Source organism: Salminus brasiliensis, chromosome 12 (assembly GCF_030463535.1).
Source record: "Salminus brasiliensis chromosome 12, fSalBra1.hap2, whole genome shotgun sequence".
In the NCBI taxonomy this organism is placed as follows: Eukaryota; Metazoa; Chordata; class Actinopteri; order Characiformes; family Bryconidae; genus Salminus; species Salminus brasiliensis.
The window spans coordinates 1534534-1554693 of record NC_132889.1 but is presented as its reverse complement, the minus strand read 5'-3'; the positions used below and the strand labels follow the sequence as shown (position 1 = coordinate 1554693).

The 20160-nt window shown below is 45.6% G+C and overlaps 2 protein-coding genes across 2 annotated transcripts; both read left to right on the top strand.

Moving 5' to 3' along the window:
• The first annotated feature begins 563 nt into the window (after positions 1-563).
• Positions 564-10484, top strand: cox18 (cytochrome c oxidase assembly factor COX18). The gene is made up of 7 exons (XM_072693707.1): positions 564-691; positions 1365-1776; positions 4957-5057; positions 5421-5587; positions 5962-6077; positions 8034-8141; positions 9973-10484. The coding sequence occupies exons 1-7, from the start codon at positions 687-689 to the stop codon at positions 10147-10149; spliced, it is 1086 nt and encodes a 361-aa protein (XP_072549808.1). The 5' UTR covers positions 564-686; the 3' UTR covers positions 10150-10484.
• Positions 10485-11557: 1073 nt separating this feature from the next.
• On the top strand, positions 11558-20106 carry igfbp7 (insulin-like growth factor binding protein 7). The gene is made up of 5 exons (XM_072694050.1): positions 11558-12004; positions 15493-15602; positions 16395-16502; positions 16641-16767; positions 17589-20106. Exons 1-5 carry the CDS (start codon positions 11599-11601, stop codon positions 17609-17611), a joined length of 774 nt encoding a protein of 257 aa, XP_072550151.1. The 5' UTR covers positions 11558-11598; the 3' UTR covers positions 17612-20106.
• Positions 20107-20160: the final 54 nt, after the last annotated feature.

Below are 20160 nucleotides of genomic sequence, written 5' to 3'. Positions count from 1 at the left end.
ATAATTAAAAGTTAATATTTGCAACAAAAAAGTAAATGTACATAATATTAAAATAATAATAATAATAACTAATAACATTAGTATTATTCTGATTAAACTCATCATCATTGGTTTGGTTTGTTCGGTGTAAGTGGACAGTTTTTAATTTCCCTCAATGTTTTATAATCAATTGTAATAAATATAAAATCTAATAAATATCGATATATATGTATTTAAAATTAAAAAAAGATTTACTGTTGTCTTATAGATAATACCGTATTTTAATACAATAATTATAATAAAAATAAATTTAAAAAAAGAAATACTGTTGCTGTTTTTTTTTCAAAATAAAAGTTCGAGGGTTCATTCTCTCTGTTTATTTCTCCATTGTGTGAAATTATTATTATTATTATTATTATTATTATTATTATTATTATTATTATTATTATTATTATTATTATTATTAAGGTGTTTCCTTCACTTACAGAGATGTGTTTATTTGTTTTATTTTTTATTTTATTAAATTGATCATTTTAGTCCTCTTTGCTGAGAACGTCGCGCTGACGTCACCGTGGCGCGCCGCAGTGTCATGCCGTGCAGGGCTGAATGTCAGTGATGGATAATCTCTCCTTTAAAGCTTTTATTTGATTTATTTACTGATCCAAACATGCGCTGAGCTTCTGAGGGTGTCAGGCATCAGTAACAGGATGAGGTGAGGAGTGAAGAGACGCTGTTTACCTTCAGCTTGTTGTTTTAGTTCATTAATGGATTCTAGCAGATCGTAACCAGTAAGTTTAGCTGACGTCTATAAAATATCAGGCAGAAATTAAACACTTTAATGACTGAAATGTGATTAGGGCTTAGATTAGAGGTCTTTACTGGTCTCTACAGCAGTGTGTTTCTTTATTAATGCATAGAGAATCGCTTTGGATGCGTGATGCATGCTGGGTAGTGTAGTGCTGGTGCTTTAAGGGACTGAAAACACACAAACACACAAACACACACACACACACACACACACACACACACACACACACACACACATACACAAAAAAAACAGCCTGGTCAAGCTGGTTGATTGGTATGGCCAGCCTGACCACTCTGGCCCACCAGTTGGGCCAGCATAACCAAGCATGGCCACGCTGGTCTACCAGTGTTCGCTCTTGGCATGCTGATAGACCAGCTAGTCCATCAAGCTGGAATGAAAACAAACACCATGCTGGTCAAATGCTAAGCTGGTCATAGCATATTAAGCATGGGGAATGTTAATCTGGATGACTAGCTTTTCAACCACCCTGACCATCTGAAACCAGCTGGTCAAAAGTCAAAAGGTCCTGTACCAGCACTAAATCATCTCTCTCTCTCTCTTTCTGTCACTCACTCAGATTACCGTCTGTGACACGGTTGAGGCTGACTGGCCCTGTAGCCAGCTGTGGTCCCCTGAGGTCGTGTTGCCATGGCAACCAGATGAGGTCCCAGGTCAGAAGCATCTCTCACGTTGTGCTTACAGTGGATCACAGGGGTCACCCCGCTCGTCCTCTCCTCTGTAAGCCCCAGACTCCTTCAGTACTTTGGCCTCTGACTCTGCAGCCTTGCCGGGCGGTCAGCTCGGTCCGGCCAGGCTGGTATGAGAGCATAGCGGACTCCGGACCGGTCCACTTGACCGAACAGCTGCTGGTCTTTAGCCAGCAGGCCACGGGGCTACCCTGGTGGGCCAGCATCGTCTGCACCACGCTGGCCCTGCGCACGGCTGTCACGCTGCCCCTCGCTGTCTACCAGGCCATCATCATGGCAAAGGTCTTGTCTCTCTCTCACACACACACACACACACACACACAGGAGGGAAGGTATGGGTAGAAATGGGTGGGTATGAATGAAACAGATGGGAATGGATAGGTGTGGGTTGGTGTAGGTGGGTATGGATGGGTATGGGTAGGTGTGGATGGGTGTGGGAGAGTGTGGATGGATATGGGTGGGTGTGGGAGGGTATTGGTAGGTGTGGGTGGGTGTGGGAGGGTGTGGATGGATATGGGTGGGTGTGGGAGGGTGTGGATGGATATGGTTGGGTGTGGGAGGGTATTGGTAGGTGTGTGTGGGTATTGGTAGGTGTGGGTGGGTGTGGGAGGGTGTGGATGGATATGGGTGGGTGTGGGAGGGTATAGGTAGGTGTGGATAGGGGTGGGAGGGTGTGGATGGATATGGGTGGGTGTGGGAGGGTGTGGATGGATATGGGTGGGTGTGGGAGGGTATTGGTAGGTGTGTGTGGGTATTGGTAGGTGTGGGTGGGTGTGGATGGGTGTGGATGGATATGGGTGGGTGTGGGAGGGTATAGGTAGGTGTGGATAGGGGTGGGAGGGTGTGGATGGATATGGTTGGGTATGGGTGGGTGTGGATGGGTGTGGGAGGGTATGGGTAGGTGGGGATGGGTGTAAAATAGTATATGAATGGGTATTAGTATTGGTGGGTATGGGTGTTTATTGGTGGGTATGGGTGTTTATTGGTGGGTGTGGGTGTTTATTGGTGGGTGTGGGTGGGTATTGGTATGGATGGGTGTTGGTTGTTGGGTATAGATGGAAGAGTGTAATCAGATCTTGTAAAACAGCTCCCTCTCTCTCTCTCTCTCTCTCTCTCGCTCGCTCTCGCTCGCTCTCGCACACACACACAACGTGATGTGATATGATGCCGTATGTTTCCTCATGTGGGGTCGATTAGCCGGAGCATGATGGCCCATTTTTTAATACTTATCTTCATTGGCATCATCGTCATGGCGACACCTGAGCTTTTGATATCGGCCGTGTGGTGGCATTGTGTCTCTATAGGAACACAGCAGTTTAGATGTTTATGACAAAGCTGTTTTTGTATCACGAAAACAGTGGGTGACCATGAGTGCTGAAGTGTGTGTGTGTGTGTGTGTGTGTGTGTGTGTGTGTGTGTGTGTGTGTGTGTGTGCGCTCGGACTGTTTACTTAATAACAGCAGAAATATGAGAGGCATGTAAGGGAAGGTCAGTGGATCGTTCTAAGCAAACACTGGAGATCCCTCTGGCTTATTAAGAGTTTTTCCCTCCCAGCTGAGGGATGCGTCTCCTGCCCAGAAGGCACTCCGGCTTTTCTCAGTAGCCTCTGTAAAGCTTTCCCGCTGAGAGGGAGCGGAAGCTTCAGAAATAGCAACCACACAGCAACCTCAGATACCATAGCAACTGATTATGAGCACCATAGCAACCACTACAATCAGCAACCAGCCACACTCCAGCAGCCGCCATAGATGGCAAAGCAAAATATTAACCTTAGCTAAATTGTGTTTTTATATAAACTAGATGTCCAAATATTTGTGGACATCCCTTTTAATGAATGCATTCGGCTACTTTAAGTTGCACACATTGCTGACACAGACGTGCAAATGCACACACACGTACAGCTTATCTAGTCCCTGTAGAGAAGCACTGCCATTCAAATAGGACTCTCTGGAGCACAGGGTGTGGGCTAGTAGAGGGGTATAAAGCCCCCCAGCATTGAGGAGCTGTGGAGCAGTGGAGGAACTGTGTTCTCTGGAATGATGGAGGTGGAGCTCCATCCAGTACTTTTGGGAGGAGTTGGGGATGATGAGGTGGGGTGATGATCAATCCTCCAACACCCTGACCTCACTAATACTTTTGTTGCTGAATGCAATCAGATCCTCACAGCAGTGTTCCTTCAGAATCTAGTCGAACACCTTCCTCCCTGGACAGTAGAGACAGTTACTCCAACAAAAGCAGGATCAGCTCTTTTTTAATAGTCTTGATTTCAGAAGAAACAATAAATAAGCAGGTGTCCCAATACTTTTGTCCAAATAGTGTATGTTAATGAAATCTTTTTTAAAGCAAATAAACAAAGATGTTTGCATGTATTTAACATGATGAGATTAGTGACAGTCTAAGCACAGTGTTGTTAGCAACATTAGCCTATTAGCATCCCCCATTCTTCACTAAAGAGGCACAGTGATCAGTCACTACTCCGAGGCTAGAAGTCACACTGGTGGCTCATCCTTCACCCCAGTTAGAGGTTTCACATGTTTCTCATGCAGTCACTGACTTTTTGTTTGTGTTCCCATAAATCGGCCGCCCCCGTGGTCCCCAGGCTCCTGCTCTATTTTCGTAGAGTCCGGATTAGCCAGGCTCCAGAAAGAGAGCAAGGGCCGTAGCTCAGACTGTTAGTCGTAATACTGATCTGGGATCAGTTTAGGCCTCTTGAGTGTAGAGAGCCTGTAGACCATCTCTAGACTTTTAATCAGTGGTCAGTTTCTGACCCGTCGAGACGGTTTTGCCTGGATTTTTAATAGCTAAATACCATGATCCACCATTCACCCTATAAAACACTACATGGACAGAAGTATTGGGACGCCTGCACATTCATAGTTTCTTCAATGTTGGAGTAACTGTCTCTACTGTCCTGGAAAGAAGGCCTTCTACTAGATTTTAGAGGAGCATTGCTGTAAGGATTTGATTGCATTCATTGAGAAGACCATTAGTGAGGTCAGGATGTTGGATGATTGATCACCACCCAAGCTCATCCCCCCAGCTCCCCAGCTCATCCCAAAAGTATTGGATGGAGCTCCACACAGTTCTTCCACTGCTCCACAGCTCAATGCTGGGGGGCTTTATACCCCTCTGCTAGCCCACGGCTGGCATTATTAGGCAGCATGATGCTTTTCTACAGGGACTAGATGATGAGCTTTGTTTGCAGCTTAAAGTAGCTGAATGCCTTCATTTAGAAGAGGTGTCCACAAACTTTCGGATATATGGTGTATCTAGTTGACGGAGAGCAGCCCTAATCAGTGACGAATGGGAATTCTATAGTGGACCTATTAGGTAGGTTCCCAGTGAGGGGAGCTTGAAGGTAGGTGTTCCTATTAAAGTGGTCCCTCAGGTGAGTGGTTGGGGTGTATCTGGGTCTGTGGGAGTGTGGAAGAGTAACTGTGGGTTCTTCTTGCTCTCAGACAGGTTGAAGCCCTGCAGAAGGAGATTGCAGAGCTAGCCAGGCAGCTGCACTATGAGGTTTCTGTCAAAGCTCAGGAGAAGGGCTGGTCTGAGAGGACGTGCAGGTAAGAACAGCTTCTGTAGGACACAGCTCCTCAATGCTGGGGGGCTTTATACCCCTCTAGTCCACGCCTGGCATTATTAGGCAGCATGGAGCCAATAGGTTCATGATGTTGATCTGCTCTAGAGAGTCCTATTCTATTGGCAGTACTTCTTCTCTACAGGGACTAGACAAGCTGCGTGTGTGTGTGCGCACATTTGCACATCTCCTTCAGCAATGTGTGCAGCTTGAATTAGCTGAATGCATTCACTCAAAGGGGTGTCCACAAACATTTGGACATGTAGTGTATATGTAACATCTGTGGAACCACTGCAGAATTGACTCATACCGTGAGCTCATGCATTAAGCGCTGCTTCGTCACTCGCAGATCCCATTTCAAGAAGAACCTGCGGCGGATCGTGTCCGAGCTGTATGTGAGGGACAACTGCCACCCGTTTAAGACCAGCGTGCTCATCTGGGTTCAGCTGCCCATGTGGGTTTGTGTCTCTCTCGCCCTGCGCAACCTCAGCTTGGGAACGGGACACGTCTCCACCGGTAAGCTGCTTACAGCCTCAAACATCGGCCCTGTCCCATTTTACAATATTTAGGCCTTTAGTTCAGAAGAAAAACACTGCTGGCTCATTCCCTAGATCCATATGTGTGAAATGTATTGACTTTCATTCCTCAGGTAGACGTGGAGATACTAGGGTTTAAAAGTATGTCCAGTAAAAGTGTAAAAGTACTGGTTTCAAAACGACTTCAAGTAGAAAAGTAAAAGAAATGGAAGGAAAACAAAGGCCGAAAGCTTAGGCCGCAACACAGGGGTCTACAGTGCACTACTTCCGACAAAGTGGCCAGTCAGCATAGGTACAAGGTCAGCGTGGCTGAGAACCAACAGCTCAGTGTTTCACACCTTTCTGTGTTCACAGGGTTGCAGCAGGAGCTGGCAGCAGGGGGCGCTCTGTGGTTTTTAAACCTCACACTCCCAGACTCCACCTGGATCATTCCTGTGTCTCTGGGCCTCACCAACCTGTTCATCACTGAGGTGAGATCCAGGTCCTGGTCCTGGTCCTGGTTTTGCTCCAGTCCGAATCTTATACACTTGATCCAGGTCATGAAGACCTTCAGGGGCGTCTGAGTGGAGTCAGGTGTGATGGATACGTGCAGTAATAGCTTCCTCCTGGAAGCCCGGATTGCACTCTGTGTCCAAATATTTGTGGACACCCATTTTAATAAATGCATTCCGCTACTTTAAGTTGTGCCCGTTGCTGACACAGATGTGCAAATGCACACACATGCATACACACACACACAGCTTGTCTAGTTCCTGTAGAGAAGAAGTACTGCCAATAGAATAGGACTCTCTGCAGCAGATCAACATCATGACCCTATTGGCTCCATGCTGCCTAATAATGCCAGGCGTGGGCTAGAGGGGTATAAAGCCCCCCAGCATTGAGGAGCTGTGGAGCAGTGGAAGAACTGTGTTCTCTGGAATGATGGTGGTGGAGCTCCATCCAGTACTTTTGATGGAGATGAGTTTGGGTGGTGGTTAATCATCCAACATCCTGACCTCACTAACGCTCTTTTCTGAATGCTGAATGCAGTCAAATCCTCACAGCAATGCTCCTCCTCCAGAATCTAGTAGAAAGACTTCTTCCCTGGACAGTAGAGACAGTTACTCCAACAGAAGCAGAATCAGCTCTTTTAATCCCCTTGATTTCAGAAGAAATAATGAATGAGCAGGTGTCCCAATACTTTTGTCCATATTGTGTATCTGTACTGTTCTCTTTTGCCTTTTCCACTATTTGCTAATAAAACTGATTTCAGAGAGTAAACACGTTGACTGACTGCCTACACTTAGTGAGCATTCAGGGGTAGCTTAGCAAAATGCTAACTGTAGCATTTTAGCATGTAATGTAGCATTTCCTTCTGATGCTCTTTCATTCGGAGCAGGAAATGTGCTTTTATCCTCCCTCCATTCAGCTCAGGTTAATGTCTGTGGTCAAGTGTCACCGGACGGGGGGAGGGCGACACAATGGGGCCGAGGGAAGGGTGGAGGTTTTCTATGCGAGACAGTGAGCGTTCCAACAGGCCAACTTTAATTTTAGGCCAGTAGGCCTCGATGGAAAGAGAATCCTGACCAGGAAAACGATGCCGGGATCAAGAGATTAATGACCGGTTTTCCCAAAAATGCTGGACTTGACCTCAGTTCAGAAAACTCTCACCTTAAGCTTTAAGCAGCTCTCAGTAAACGGAGGTAGATTACAAATCAGGGTCATTACCCATCAGCCACTAATCTGCTATTAATGAAGGTTCCCGGGGAATAGGTTTAACAGCTCAGTCCAGACTGAAAGCAGGTCAGGCATTCTTATCTGACCAGATCTCCAAATTCTGGAATTGGCTTAGAAACTAATGCATGAATGTTGTACATATTTTTCACACGTATAAAAAATGACGGACACTTCTTCAGTCAAGCACTGTTCATCTAAGCTACACTATATGGACAAAAGTATTGGGATACCTGCTAATTTATTGTTTCTTCTGAAATCAAAGCTATTTAAAAAAAAAAAAAGAATTTCTACTGTTCAGGGAAGAAGAGTTTCATCCAGATTTTAGAGAAGCATTGCTGTGAAGATTTGATTGCATTCAGCCACAAATGAGGTAAGGATGTTGGACAACTCATCCCAAAAGTACTGGATGGAGCTCCACCCCCATCATTCCAGTGAACACAGTTCTTCCACTGCTCCACAGCTCAATGCTGGGGGGCTTTATATATACCCCTCTACTAGCCCACGCCTGGCATTAGGCTCATAGGATCATCTACTAGAGAGTCCTATTCTATTGGCAGTACTTCTTCTCTACAGCTGTGTGTATGCATTCGCACCATCAGCGATGGATGGAACTTGAAGTATCTGAATGCATTCATTAGAAGGGGTGTCCACAAACATTTGGACACCCCAGATCATTTCACGTTTGTCCTGAATGTGTGTCTGTTGGTCAGGTATTTGCTCTGAGGCAGGTCCAAGCTTCCAGGTTCCAGAAGAATGTGACTCACTTCATCAGGGGACTCTCGCTGGTGATGATTCCATTGGCGGCTGCAGTCCCTTCGGTGAGTACCTTCGTTTTCCAGAGCGACGTCCGTCTACTTTCCAAGAGCTTCGCTCCAAGGACTCTTACTGGTGTAGAGTGATGGGCTTGTCCAACCAAGGAATCAGATCTTTCTGTTTCCTTTAGCTTGGTCTCAACGAACACACACCCTAATGCTGGTCAAGAGCTAAGCTGGTCAACCAGGTGAACCAGCTTGAGCTGGCTAGGCTAGATTCAAGAAGGCTCTTAGAACTAAAAGGTGCTTTCGAAGGGTTCTTTGAGCGATGCTGTAGAAGAACCAGGTTCGGTTCCAGAAAAGCCATATTTGTAGACAAAACCTTGCATCACGTGAAAGCTCTTCAGACCTCAAAAAAGGTTCTTTACACTTGAGTTGAGAACACGGCCAACTTTATCTGCTTACCGAATCCAACTGTGCAGAAGAACGTGTAAAAGCTTTGGAGGGTTCCCAGATAATCGACCCCACATCATTCACAGAGGGGCTGCAGTGTCTGAAGACCGCAGGATCAGGGTGGGATTTATCTGGTCACGCTCTAGAGCAGGTTTAGGATGTTTGGGCTCTGCAGAGATGGTTCCAGCAGATCCGTGCCATTGCTCCATTGCTTCTTATCTAACAACACCAAGCAAGAACAAACTGTTACTGTTGGCTGCCCGTGTGACCTGTCTCCATCTCAGTCCGCCTCTCGCTTTTATCTCAGATGATTGTTTTCTGCGTTATTGATTGATTTATCTCCTATAATGGACACAACGTTAAGGTTAACAGGCTGTCCAGGGTTAAGGAATGCTCTATTCTCCCAACCCAGGTCCTGGAGAACCTCCTGCCCTGCACGTTTTTCAAGTTTTTCCCAGCTAATCGGCTCATTACCCACCCTTTCTCAGTTGAAGAGCAGGAGAACGCTTACACGCTGCAGGACTGGAGGTATTCCTGGACCAGGAGAGCTAACGTACGCATGATGTTTCAGATGGACGTGAAGTTCTGGATGACGAACAGCATTAACAAAATACTGAAACTACTGACTACCTTAATCTGCCCCAGCCATCAGAACCCTCAGTGTTGTGTCTGCGGTTCTGGTTACGTAAGGGAGAGGATGAATGCCATAATAGAGAGTTCCAAAGCCAGACACGTGCCGGTGGTGTTCAGACAGATAGCTTTGGACAGATAGCATCTGGAGAAAGCTGGAGAAAGTCAATGTGGGGTTCCTGTGGTTCTGAGAAACCTGGAACTGTAAGTCAGGGCTGGAGACGGATTACGAGGTAACAGCAGTGTTTTAGTCCCTACAGAAAGTGGTGGTGGTTCTCCATCACTGTGTTCATCATTAGAACATCTCCAAAGTTCTCCTCATGGAGTCTAGTATTATTTAGAGTTCCCTGGTTTGGTGGTAAATCAGGGTTTAATGATGGTAAATCAGGTGAGCTGCTGTTGCCTGCTGCTTTTATTGAAGTTAGGACAGTGGTCGTGGAATTTTCTTGGAATAATAGGGAGCGTTTTGGAATTCCGTCATTGGAAAAGCATGGGAGCCCTCTCAATGCTGTCTGATTGGCGGGATGTCTGGGCAACTGAAAGGCACCTAGCAGGTTTGTGTTTGTCCCTAAAAAAAAAAAGCAGCAGGCACCAAGAGCAATGAGCGGTATGCATCTCCTGTTGTGAAACAGTGCCTCCATCTCCATCCACGCTTATCTTTTCCCCTGTAATGCCTTATCTTCATCCATCAGGAGCAGAGGTTCCATGGCTACACTGGAACAAAGTGATTTTTGCAGACTGAAAAACACTAACTGTCTAACTCTCTAACTGTGTCTGTGTCTCTGTCTCCGTCTGTCTCTGTCTCATTCCCCAGTCCATGGCGCTGTACTGGCTAAGCTCCAGCTGTGTTGGACTGGCTCACAATCTTCTCCTGCGCTCCCCACGCTTCCGAGCCCTCTGCCGAATCCCCCCGACACGCTTGGACTCCGAAACGCCCTACAGGGACATTGTAGCTGCGTTTGTGGCCAAGTACATCAAATTGAGAACATAAGGGTCTGATCGGTCTGATCAGAACATCAGGTACTAGAAGATCCAAGTTTCCATGCCTCCAGGGGCTCCACATCTGCCGTGTGGTGTCAACCCGGATGAGTGCTGTGGGTTCTTGCATTGTCCAGTTCTTCAGATGTTCTCCACCCCAGGCTGTAGATCATTCAGACAGCTCCAGCACAGTTGGTCCACGTCCGTGTTGGTTTCCGGTGTTCTTCTGGACTGCAGTCTTTGGTTTGTTGGATGTCTCTTGTGTCTGTAAGTAAGCGAGTCTTCCTAAGGAGCTTGAGAAGGAGCTAATCCACCGTCAAGTTTAACTGTACATCCAATAAACTGTTCAGTAACCCTCTCTGCAGCGGCGTCCTCTCTTTTTTTTATGTCGATTATGATGATTTTAAAGGTCTCTGAATACAGGAAACCTCTCACAGCTGTGTTCTCCACCTGTTCTCCCTGGATAAGGTGTCATATGGTATCTGGCACCAAGAACCACCCGCTGACATTGTATAGATCCCTGTCGTGCTGCCTAAACGGCTCTGACCCATTGAGGTGTGGACTCTACAAGACCTCTGAAAGTGTCCTGTGGGCCTCTATCCTCTGGAGACCTTCAGATGTTAGCAGCAGATGCTTTAAGTCCTGTAAGTGGTGAGGTGGGGCATCCGTGAGCATCAGTGAGCCTTGAGCATCCATGACCCTGTGGCCGGGTCACTTGTGATACAAGCCCTTACTCAGTTTTTACTAGTAGAAACTCAGTTCAGAGATCAGACACTAATTGTTTACTAGTAAAATCAGATCTCCAGTCTGACTGGTCATAAACTCACTCTCTCTTTTCTATAATTACATATTTACTAGTAGAAACTGCAGATATCTACATATCTAGATATCTACAATGTCATGCTTACTAGATAATAGTATATGTGTATTTATGTGTGTGTGTGTGTGTGTGTGTGTGTGTGTATATATATATATATATATATATGACGGCTTTTTTAATGAAGCACAATACAGAGCATCCAATCCAATAATTATATATATATACACACATATTTTTTTATATATAAATATATAACCATGTGTGTATGTATGTGTATATATATATATATATATATATGTATGTGTGTGTATGTGTATATATATATATATATATATATGTGTGTGTGTGTGTGTGTGTATATATGTATATGTGTATAGACGGCTTTTTTAATGAAGCACAATACAGAGCATCCAATCCAATAATTATATATATATACACACACACTCATATATAAATACATATATATTGGATTGGATGCTTTGTATTGTGCTTCATTAAAAAGGCCGTCTGGGCCCTATAAGCTCCGCCCAGAGTAGGCGTGTCGTGTGGTGTCGTCTCTGTTCCTTCTTGTGGGCGTGTCCAGCTGAGTCCCTCGCGCCCCAGCAGCGTGTGCCTCAGTGCCATATCGCGCTCTGCTCCGTCATGTTTCGCCTCCTCGTCTTCGCGCTCGCGCTCGCGCTTTCCGTCGCCACCGACGCGACCGAGGGCATCTCATCCCCCGAGTCCGGGACCGAGGCCCCTCCCCCGGCTACGGTCTCAAAGAACCCGGTGCCGGTCCAGCGCGCTCCCGGTCTGGGTGAACCGTGCGGCGCGCGTAACGGCCCTGCGGTTGCGCGCTGCGCCCCGGGTCTGGAGTGCGTAAAAAGCAAGAAGGACAAGAAGGGCGGCAGCAGGACGGGCGTGTGCACGTGCAAGAACAACTACGAGGTGTGCGGCACGGACGGCGTGAGCTACGACACCGCGTGCGCCTTGAAGGCGGCGAGCGCGCGCGCGGAGGGCGAGGGCAAGAGTGGCATCAAGGTGCAGCACAAGGGCAAGTGCCTGAGAGGTGAGTCTGACCTCTGTCCTAATACTAAAGACGCGGTGTCCAAAAAAGTATGTGGACATTGGTCCTCAGCATTCTGGGAAGGTTTTGAAGTGGAACATGGCTGTAAGGAGAGGTTGGTTGCATTCAGCCACTTACTGGCAGTTGCTAGACTGTTGCTATGTGGCCATTAAGGGTTAACCAGTTCTGGCAAAGTGGTTGCTATGGTATCCTATATGCTTGCTAGGCTGTTGCAATGCAGCTGTTATACTATTTCAGGTGTTAACTGTGGCGTACCAAGTGGTTGCTAGGACAGTTGCTAAGGTGTTCCAAGTGGTTGATATGGCAAATGCTGTCATGGTGTTCTAAGTGGTTGCTATGGCAGTAGCTGTTGTATATCACGTGATTGTCAAGAAGATGCTTAGTGGGTGCTTTGGGGGTTGGAGCGGTTGAAAGGTGTTTCCGAGGTACTCATCTGTGGTTGCTATGGTGTACCAGGTGGCTGCTGGGATAGCTGTCTAAGATGGCTAAGTGGGCTAAGATGTTTCTTGGTGGTAACTTTGGTGCTTCATGTAGTTGCTAAGGTGTTTCAGGTAGTTGATATGGCAGTTGTCTTAGGTGGTTGCTAAGGATTTGTGTTGCTAGGGTGTTTCTTTGTGGTTGCTATGGCATTTCTATGGTACAGTGTTGTCTAAAAGTGTTTCTTGGTGGTTGGTATGGGATTTCAGGTGGCTGCAGTGGTGTCTCAGGTGTTTGCTTGGATCTTGACAAGTGGTCGCTGTGGTACACTGTTGGTGCTTTTTTGCCAGACTGTGTAGCTGGAATGAACTGAATGTTGTTTCAGGCAGAAATCACCACACCATCACACACACACACACACACACTGTCATGCCAACAGTAGATCAGGCTGTAGGCCATTGTGTTTTTGCTGGGCGGCACCCGTTTCCTTATCCCTGAACAGACATGTCTGAAATTCCAGCCTGGCGGAGGGATTTGGGAGAGTGAATGGGAGTCGGATTCTGATCAAACACTCGTGTCTGTTTAGGAACACACGGAGTCGCGCTGTTGGTAGAAGCAGAGCCAGAGCTGTTCACACCACTGAACCTTCACACACTTCATTACAGCTGCATGAGGGCTCTGGATTAACAGCAGGGCCTGTCAGTGAAAACCCCTCTTTGGCACAGTGTCTCTCTCTCTCCCTTTCTCTCTCCCTCTCCCACTCTCTCCCTCTCCCTCTCTCTCTCTCTCTCGCTCTCCCTCTCTTTCTCTCCCTCTCCCTCTCCCTCTCTTTCTCTCCCTCTCCCTCTCCCTCTCCCCCCACTCTCTTACTCTCCCTCTCACTTTCTCTCTCTTTCCATCTCTCCATCTCCATCTCTCTCTCCCTGTCCCTCTCCCCCCACTCTCTCTCTCTCCCTCTCACTTTCTCTCTCTCTTTCCATCTCTCTCTCTCCCTCTCCCTCTCTCTCACTCTCCCTCTCTCCCTCTCACTTTCTCTCTCTCTTTCCATCTCTCTCTCTCTCCCTCTCTCTCTCTCTCTCTCTCTCTCTCTCTCTCCCTCTCTCTCTCTCTCTCTCTCTCTCTCTCTCTCAGTCAGATCAAATCAGATCAGTGTACTTTGGGTCTGATAAGCGAGCTGCTGTTGCCGAATGTGTTCCGCTTATGTTGGCTGAGTCAATAATAAAGAATGTAATAAATACAAGTTCAGGCAACATGAGATGGATATATGCAAATTACCTTTATTCCGATTGGCTGCTTGGTTTTGTGGCACACAGTTCAATAAAAAAAACAAAAAAACGTCACAGCCTACCAGTTTAAGATGTCATTATTCAAAACTGTCTGGTGGTTGCTAAGGTGTTGCTAACTGGGTGCTATGAGGTTGCTATGGTGTCCATAGGTTGTTGCTATGGCAGCTGCAAAGGGTAAAGCACCATGGTAACATGTATTTATGACATCACAACGTGAATTCAAAGTGTGCTAGCTGTGACGTCACAAACATTAAAATACTATGTCGTATGGTTAAGAGATCACAGGAATTGACACAGGTGTGACATCACACACATGGCAAATGCTGTCATGTGGTTACGGTGTCATCATGCCATCATATGATTTATGACATTGAAATGACATCACAAACATGGTGAATGATGTTATATGGTCATTGTGCCATGATGACATCAAAATGGACTTTCTGTGACATCACAAATCAAGCTCATGAGGATATATGGTTATTGTGTCATGATGACATCATATGGCTGATGACATCACAATTGTGAATTTAAAGCATGTTGGCTGTGCCATCAAAAACATATTTTTTATAAAATATTTTTTGCGGCCTAGTTTCTATATATGGACATAATCTATGACATCACAGCCATAATGAATTCAAAAACAGACTCACATGACATCACATGCCATTTTCATGACATCATATGGGTATTATTATCATAACATTATGATGATGCCGTGTGCTTCTCTCTTCTACTAATAAGGCTATATCCTGTAATGTCAGGCTCGCTGCTCCCAGCAGGGGCACACGGGCTGCAGAGCACCTGACCACAGGTCTACTGCAGTGCCCCTTTAGCTTTACTTGCTGTGAAGTCAGAGGGTCAGATCCGATCTTCAGTAGCGCAGCTCCTTTTACAGGAGATCAGATCTCAGCAGCTGCAGCTAAACTAAACTTCAGGAAGAAGCATAGTTGAAGTTGAAGCTTCAGGAAGAGCATAGTGCAGAAAAGTCTCCAGCGCTCTCATGACTCAGTGACCTCCTCTGGCATTAACATCAGCTCAGAAACGATGTGCCGGGAGCTTCATAGCATTGGATTTCTGTCTGGCTTCTGATGGACGAGTCTGGGTTTGGCGAGTGCCAGGAGAACATTGCCTGTCTGCTGTAAAATTTGGTGGAGGGGGGATAATGCTATGGGGGCTGTTCCACAGGGGTTGGTCTATAGATCAATAAATCTTAATGCTTCAGCATTCCAAGACATTTTGGATAATCGTACCTGTCCAACTCTGTGGAAGCAGTTCTTTTCTGCTCCATCAAGGCAGGGTTGGGTGGTGAGTTTGGAGTGAAGAACTTGACTGGCCTGCAAAAAGCCCTCAACTCAACCCAGTCGAACACATTTGAACTTAACTAGAGCAGGGATTGTGAGCCAGGCCCCCTCGTCCAGCATCAGCGCCTCTGACCTCATACATTCAGTCTTCAGAGCTTAGGGCAGGCCTTTCTGTAGGCACACTCCAACATCTTGCAGAAAGCCTTCCCAGAAGAGTGGAATCTGTTTGCTGAGCTGCAAAGGAGGACCAAGTTAATGCCTGTGGGTTTAGAATGAGATGTCATAAAAGCTTCTGTAGGTGTCCCAATACTTTTGTCAATTTAGTATATTTTTTTCTCTTAGCCTCTCTCTCTCTCTCTCTCTCTCTCTCTCTCATCATCATCCAGCTTTAATAATTAAAAAGTCTAAACCCCTGTTTTCTTTTTTTCCCTCTTCCTCTCGTTCCGCTCTTCATCCTTCTCAGCTCCTACCATTGTGACGCGCCCCGGGGAGGTTTGGAATGTGACAGGCTCACAGGTGTTCCTGAGCTGTGAGGCGATCGGGATCCCCACCCCTGTGGTCACCTGGAAGAAGGTACTCCTCTGAGAGACACACACTAGAGACTAAAAAAACACAGCCGTTACGTTGTGTGTGTGTGTAGGTACGTACACACACTCTAGAGTACACACTCAGCACCACCGCAGAGGCCCACATGTAGCCCCCCCTTCAGACAACTGGGGAGCAAGTCACTACATTTTTCTGCAAGTGTATGTGTGTGTGTGTATGTGTGTGTGTGTGTGTGTTTACAGTATGGCTCAGACTGTGTGAAAGGATGCATACAGCTATGAATAACACCATACAGAAACAATAGGGCCGGAAACCAGGAAGGATTTAGGAGAGGAAGTTTTCCGTCCACAGTGGCATCAGAGACGCTACCCTTTATAGCTAACATCCTCCGCTAACGTCACTGACCATCACTATACCAGACCTTCTCCATCAGCTCCATCCTCAAGAACCTCCATTGACCATAGCTGTAGCCTCCCGTGATAGACTGTGAGTCAGGCATGACCAAACTCCAGCTAAATGAACAGGCCAGGTTGACCTTCAGGAGAAATGTGCTTTTTTCACACTTCCGGAGCCTCGTCAGGGTGGAGCGAAAGTTCTAGAAGTGTGGAAGCATTTTAGGAATACCTCTGGGACGTACGTTAGTCTTCATGTATTATGCTCTCCATATATCACTGCAGAACCTATAGGAAACCCGAAGTGGTTCCTCTGTGGCTTCACTCCAGTGAACCTCTTTTAGCATGGGCTGGAAAGAGCTGGAGGAGAAATAAGAGCTCGACCTTTGCTTCATTATTTGTGGTGTTGATGTTCTGCTCTCTGTAGATCAACAATAATAAGGGGAAGATGCTGCTCCTGCCCGGAGACCAAGAAAACCTGGCTATCCAGACGCGTGGAGGCCCAGAGAAGTATGAGGTCACCGGCTGGGTACTGGTAAGCGTGCTCATCCTGCTGGCTTGGTATAGAGGAGTAGATCCCTCCCTCTGTCAGAGACAGTGCAGGTATGTACAGAAGCAGAAGGTAGATAACAGTTTGTGCGTGTGTGTGTGTGTGTGTGTGTGTGTGTGTCAGATCTCTCCTCTCACTAAGTGGGATGCAGGCTCATACGAGTGCCACGCCAGTAACACCAAGGGTGAAGCATCAGCTGTGGGCACCATCCATGTGGTGGAGTCCATTAGTGACATCCCCACCAAGAAGGGTGAGTGGTCTGTAATTTCTGTATTGGTCTGTTTTAGTGGTTTGCAATAGTCTGTAATTTATGTAATGGTCTGTTTTTATGGCGTAGTATCTACTATATTTGATTCGGTGTCTACTATAAATGATGCAGCATCTATTAAAATGATTCATGAACTGCTTTAAATGATTCAGCATCTACCACAAATGAATTAGTATCTAGTATAAATGATTCAGCATCTACTATAAATTACTACTATAAGTGATGCAGTGTCTGTTATAAATGATTCAGCATCTACCACAAATGAATTAGTATCTAGTATAAATGATTCAGCATCTACTATAAATTACTACTATAAGTGATGCAGTGTCTATTATAAATAATTCAGCATCTATTAAAATGATTCAGGAACTGCTTTAAATGATTCAGTATCTACTATAAACGATGCAGTGTCTGTTATAAATGATTCAGTATCTACTATAAATGATTTAGTATATAATATTTAAGTATTATATATATATATATATATATATATTATATAAGTAATTCAGCATCTATTAGAATGATTCATGAACTGCTATAAATGATCTTGTTTCTACCACAAATTAATTAGTATATACTGTAAATGATTCAGTAACCCCTATAATTGATTCAGTATCTATTATAAATGATTCAGTAACCCCTATAATTGATTCAGTATCTACGATAAAGGATTCAGTAACTGCTATAAAACTAACTTGTAATGTTAGTGACGTTGTGAACAGTGACGCTGACTGTGACTCTTTGTGTGTGTGTGTGTGTGTGTGTGTGTGTGTGTGTGTGTGTGTGTGTGTGTGTGTTAGTAGTGGTCCAGGATGACGAGCTGTAAGAGGGTGCGAGAGTCACGACCCCTCATCAAACCTCCTGCAGGATCAGGATCAGACACAGACCAGCTACACACTGCTGTATATGCCTGCACACACTGCGCCACATACACTGCGCAACACACACTGCGCCACACACACTGCGCCACACACACTGCGCAACACACACTCCACACACTGCGCAACACACACTCCACACACTGCTGAATGCCTGCACGCAACATGCAACAAGGTCAACGGCCTCAAATCTACCCACGATTAGCACTCTCACACACTCACACACACACACACACACACACACACACACACACAGGCCTGAAACCCTACTGGCCCTATTTCACACTGCTGGGGATCCTCAGTTAGCCAGTTAGCCGGAGGTGGAGATGTTCCCGCTGGCTTTTGAGGAATCTTTAGCTCACTTTGCGTCAGTGAATGAAAGAATAGCCCGTGTTTAGCGTTATCCTAATATCTAGAGTCGTGCTAAATGGTTCCTAGCATCCTAGCATTGATGTTAGCTGTGTTAGCATGCTTGAGGGACGTGTTCCCTTCAGCTGTTCGGTGTGGTGACTACCTTTGGGTCTGCCTTTGGGTCTAACAGTAGCTTGTTTTACCCTTTATTTCATAAACTGATGAAAAACTACAATATTTGATAGCATTAGCTCTTCAGCTTTTTGTATTCAGCTAACATTCCTGTGAGAGCTCCTCGTTATTTTATATCGCTATTTTAATGACTGACTGTTGCGCAGGTTTTTAGATGATTAAATGATTAAAAAGACATGCTGACATGTTTTTAGCTAAATGCACTTCCACAGATCCTGCCTTTAAGAATTAAGCTCTCCTTATATAAAAGCTGCGCACCTCCCAAATATTCCTTTCTGAGGTAACGCAAGCTAACTAGCATTGTAAAAAAACAGCAGAATAGTAAATATTTTCCTATTAATGATTTAAAAAATATTCCTCGACAATTTGGGTCCTTTAGGCCAGTGGACGAGCTTTTTGGGACGGCAGGCCGGCTAGGCTGGCTAGGGCCGACCACGCTCACCCCTCTGGCTCACTGAGAAATCCTCCTCCGTTTCATTCTAAGACTCTTATTTGAGAGAACGGACCAAAACGTCACCCAGACATTTCCATTTTCTGTTTCACCAGCGACGCCGCGTCCATATCGGCCCCCAGGACGACTGTTGAGCCTCGAAAGAAGCGCCCGGAGCACGCTATCAGATTGATCTGTTGGCATTTGGCCCTGTAATGAAATCTCCTCCAGAATCTCGTAGGCTTGCACGAGACTCCTTCCTTCATCTCTTTTCTTTTAAGATAAAGCTTGTTTTGTTTACGTTGCGCACGCGTTCCACGTAGACGTCACCTTCGTGGAGCCGAGGGGCCCAAAAACACACGAGACAAGACTTTATCTAGAGTCCAGTTACTCACTTACTTAACTGCGTTATTTCCCCCTGTTTAAAACAAGTGAGTTGCCCCCCGGTAGCCATGTCATGCTTATTAACTATGCATCTGCGGTTCCGGCCCTGGCTGGTGCGCCCCTTAGAGGGTGAAAATGAAAATAATAATAATGACTTTCCCAGGTTTTTTTTTTTTTTTTTTAATCTCTCATTTTTTGGGCAAAAGACCAGCAGATATTCTGATGGTAGATCTCCTTTCTAGGACTGCAATATGTAAATAATCTCTGTTCTGATTGGCTGCAGTCAGCCCAGGCTGTTAAAACCATTTAACGGAACAGAGATGGGGCTAACGCTGCGATTTAAGTAAGAAAACTTGTGAAAGTAGGGAGAGCTTCACCCACCCAGAGTTCAAAATCTCACCATAAAACATAAAACGTAAACTGCGAAATCTTTCGTAAACTAAATGGCTAAAAAGAAAAAAACAAACAACGCACGTGACATCACAAAAACCAGCGAGAATGTTCCGTTTTCCAGAACACAGGCCCTTTAATCCAGTTCCCCACCACATATACTCCATTATTCTTCTCTTGATCGTATAACGTTTGGTGCTATTTGGAAGCCAGTATGTGAACGAGTTGGACCATGAAGTTGTGTAACTGCTGTAACACACAAGGGTTATCCGGAGCAGTGCGATGGGCTGCAGAGGTGGAGATGTTCTGATAAAGGCGTCTGAAAGGTGCTTTAAGGAATTTTATGAAAGAAGAAAGAAGGTGTGAAGGTTTGCTTTGTCCCACTAATTCAAGTTAACGTCCCGAAAATCCAGCAAGCAAGTACGTGAAAAAAAAAAAAAAAAACATAGATCAATACACACACATACACATACACACACACAATAATGTACATAATAAGCAAACCCTGAGACATGTTGGGAAGTGTTAAGGAGGTCACGTTTGGCTTTGGTGCTATTTGAGATATTTTGTCACTATTTTAGACTGGGTTCAGTCTTTAGCTTGTGTTGCCTTACATACCTGCAGTAGAACGATGAGCTACTAATTCATTTATTTAAATGTTAAGCCTTCACTAATGAATAAAGTGTTTATAATGTGGGTGTTTTCTGTGTTGATATTGCTGATCTACAGATGCTGGACACAAAAACATGA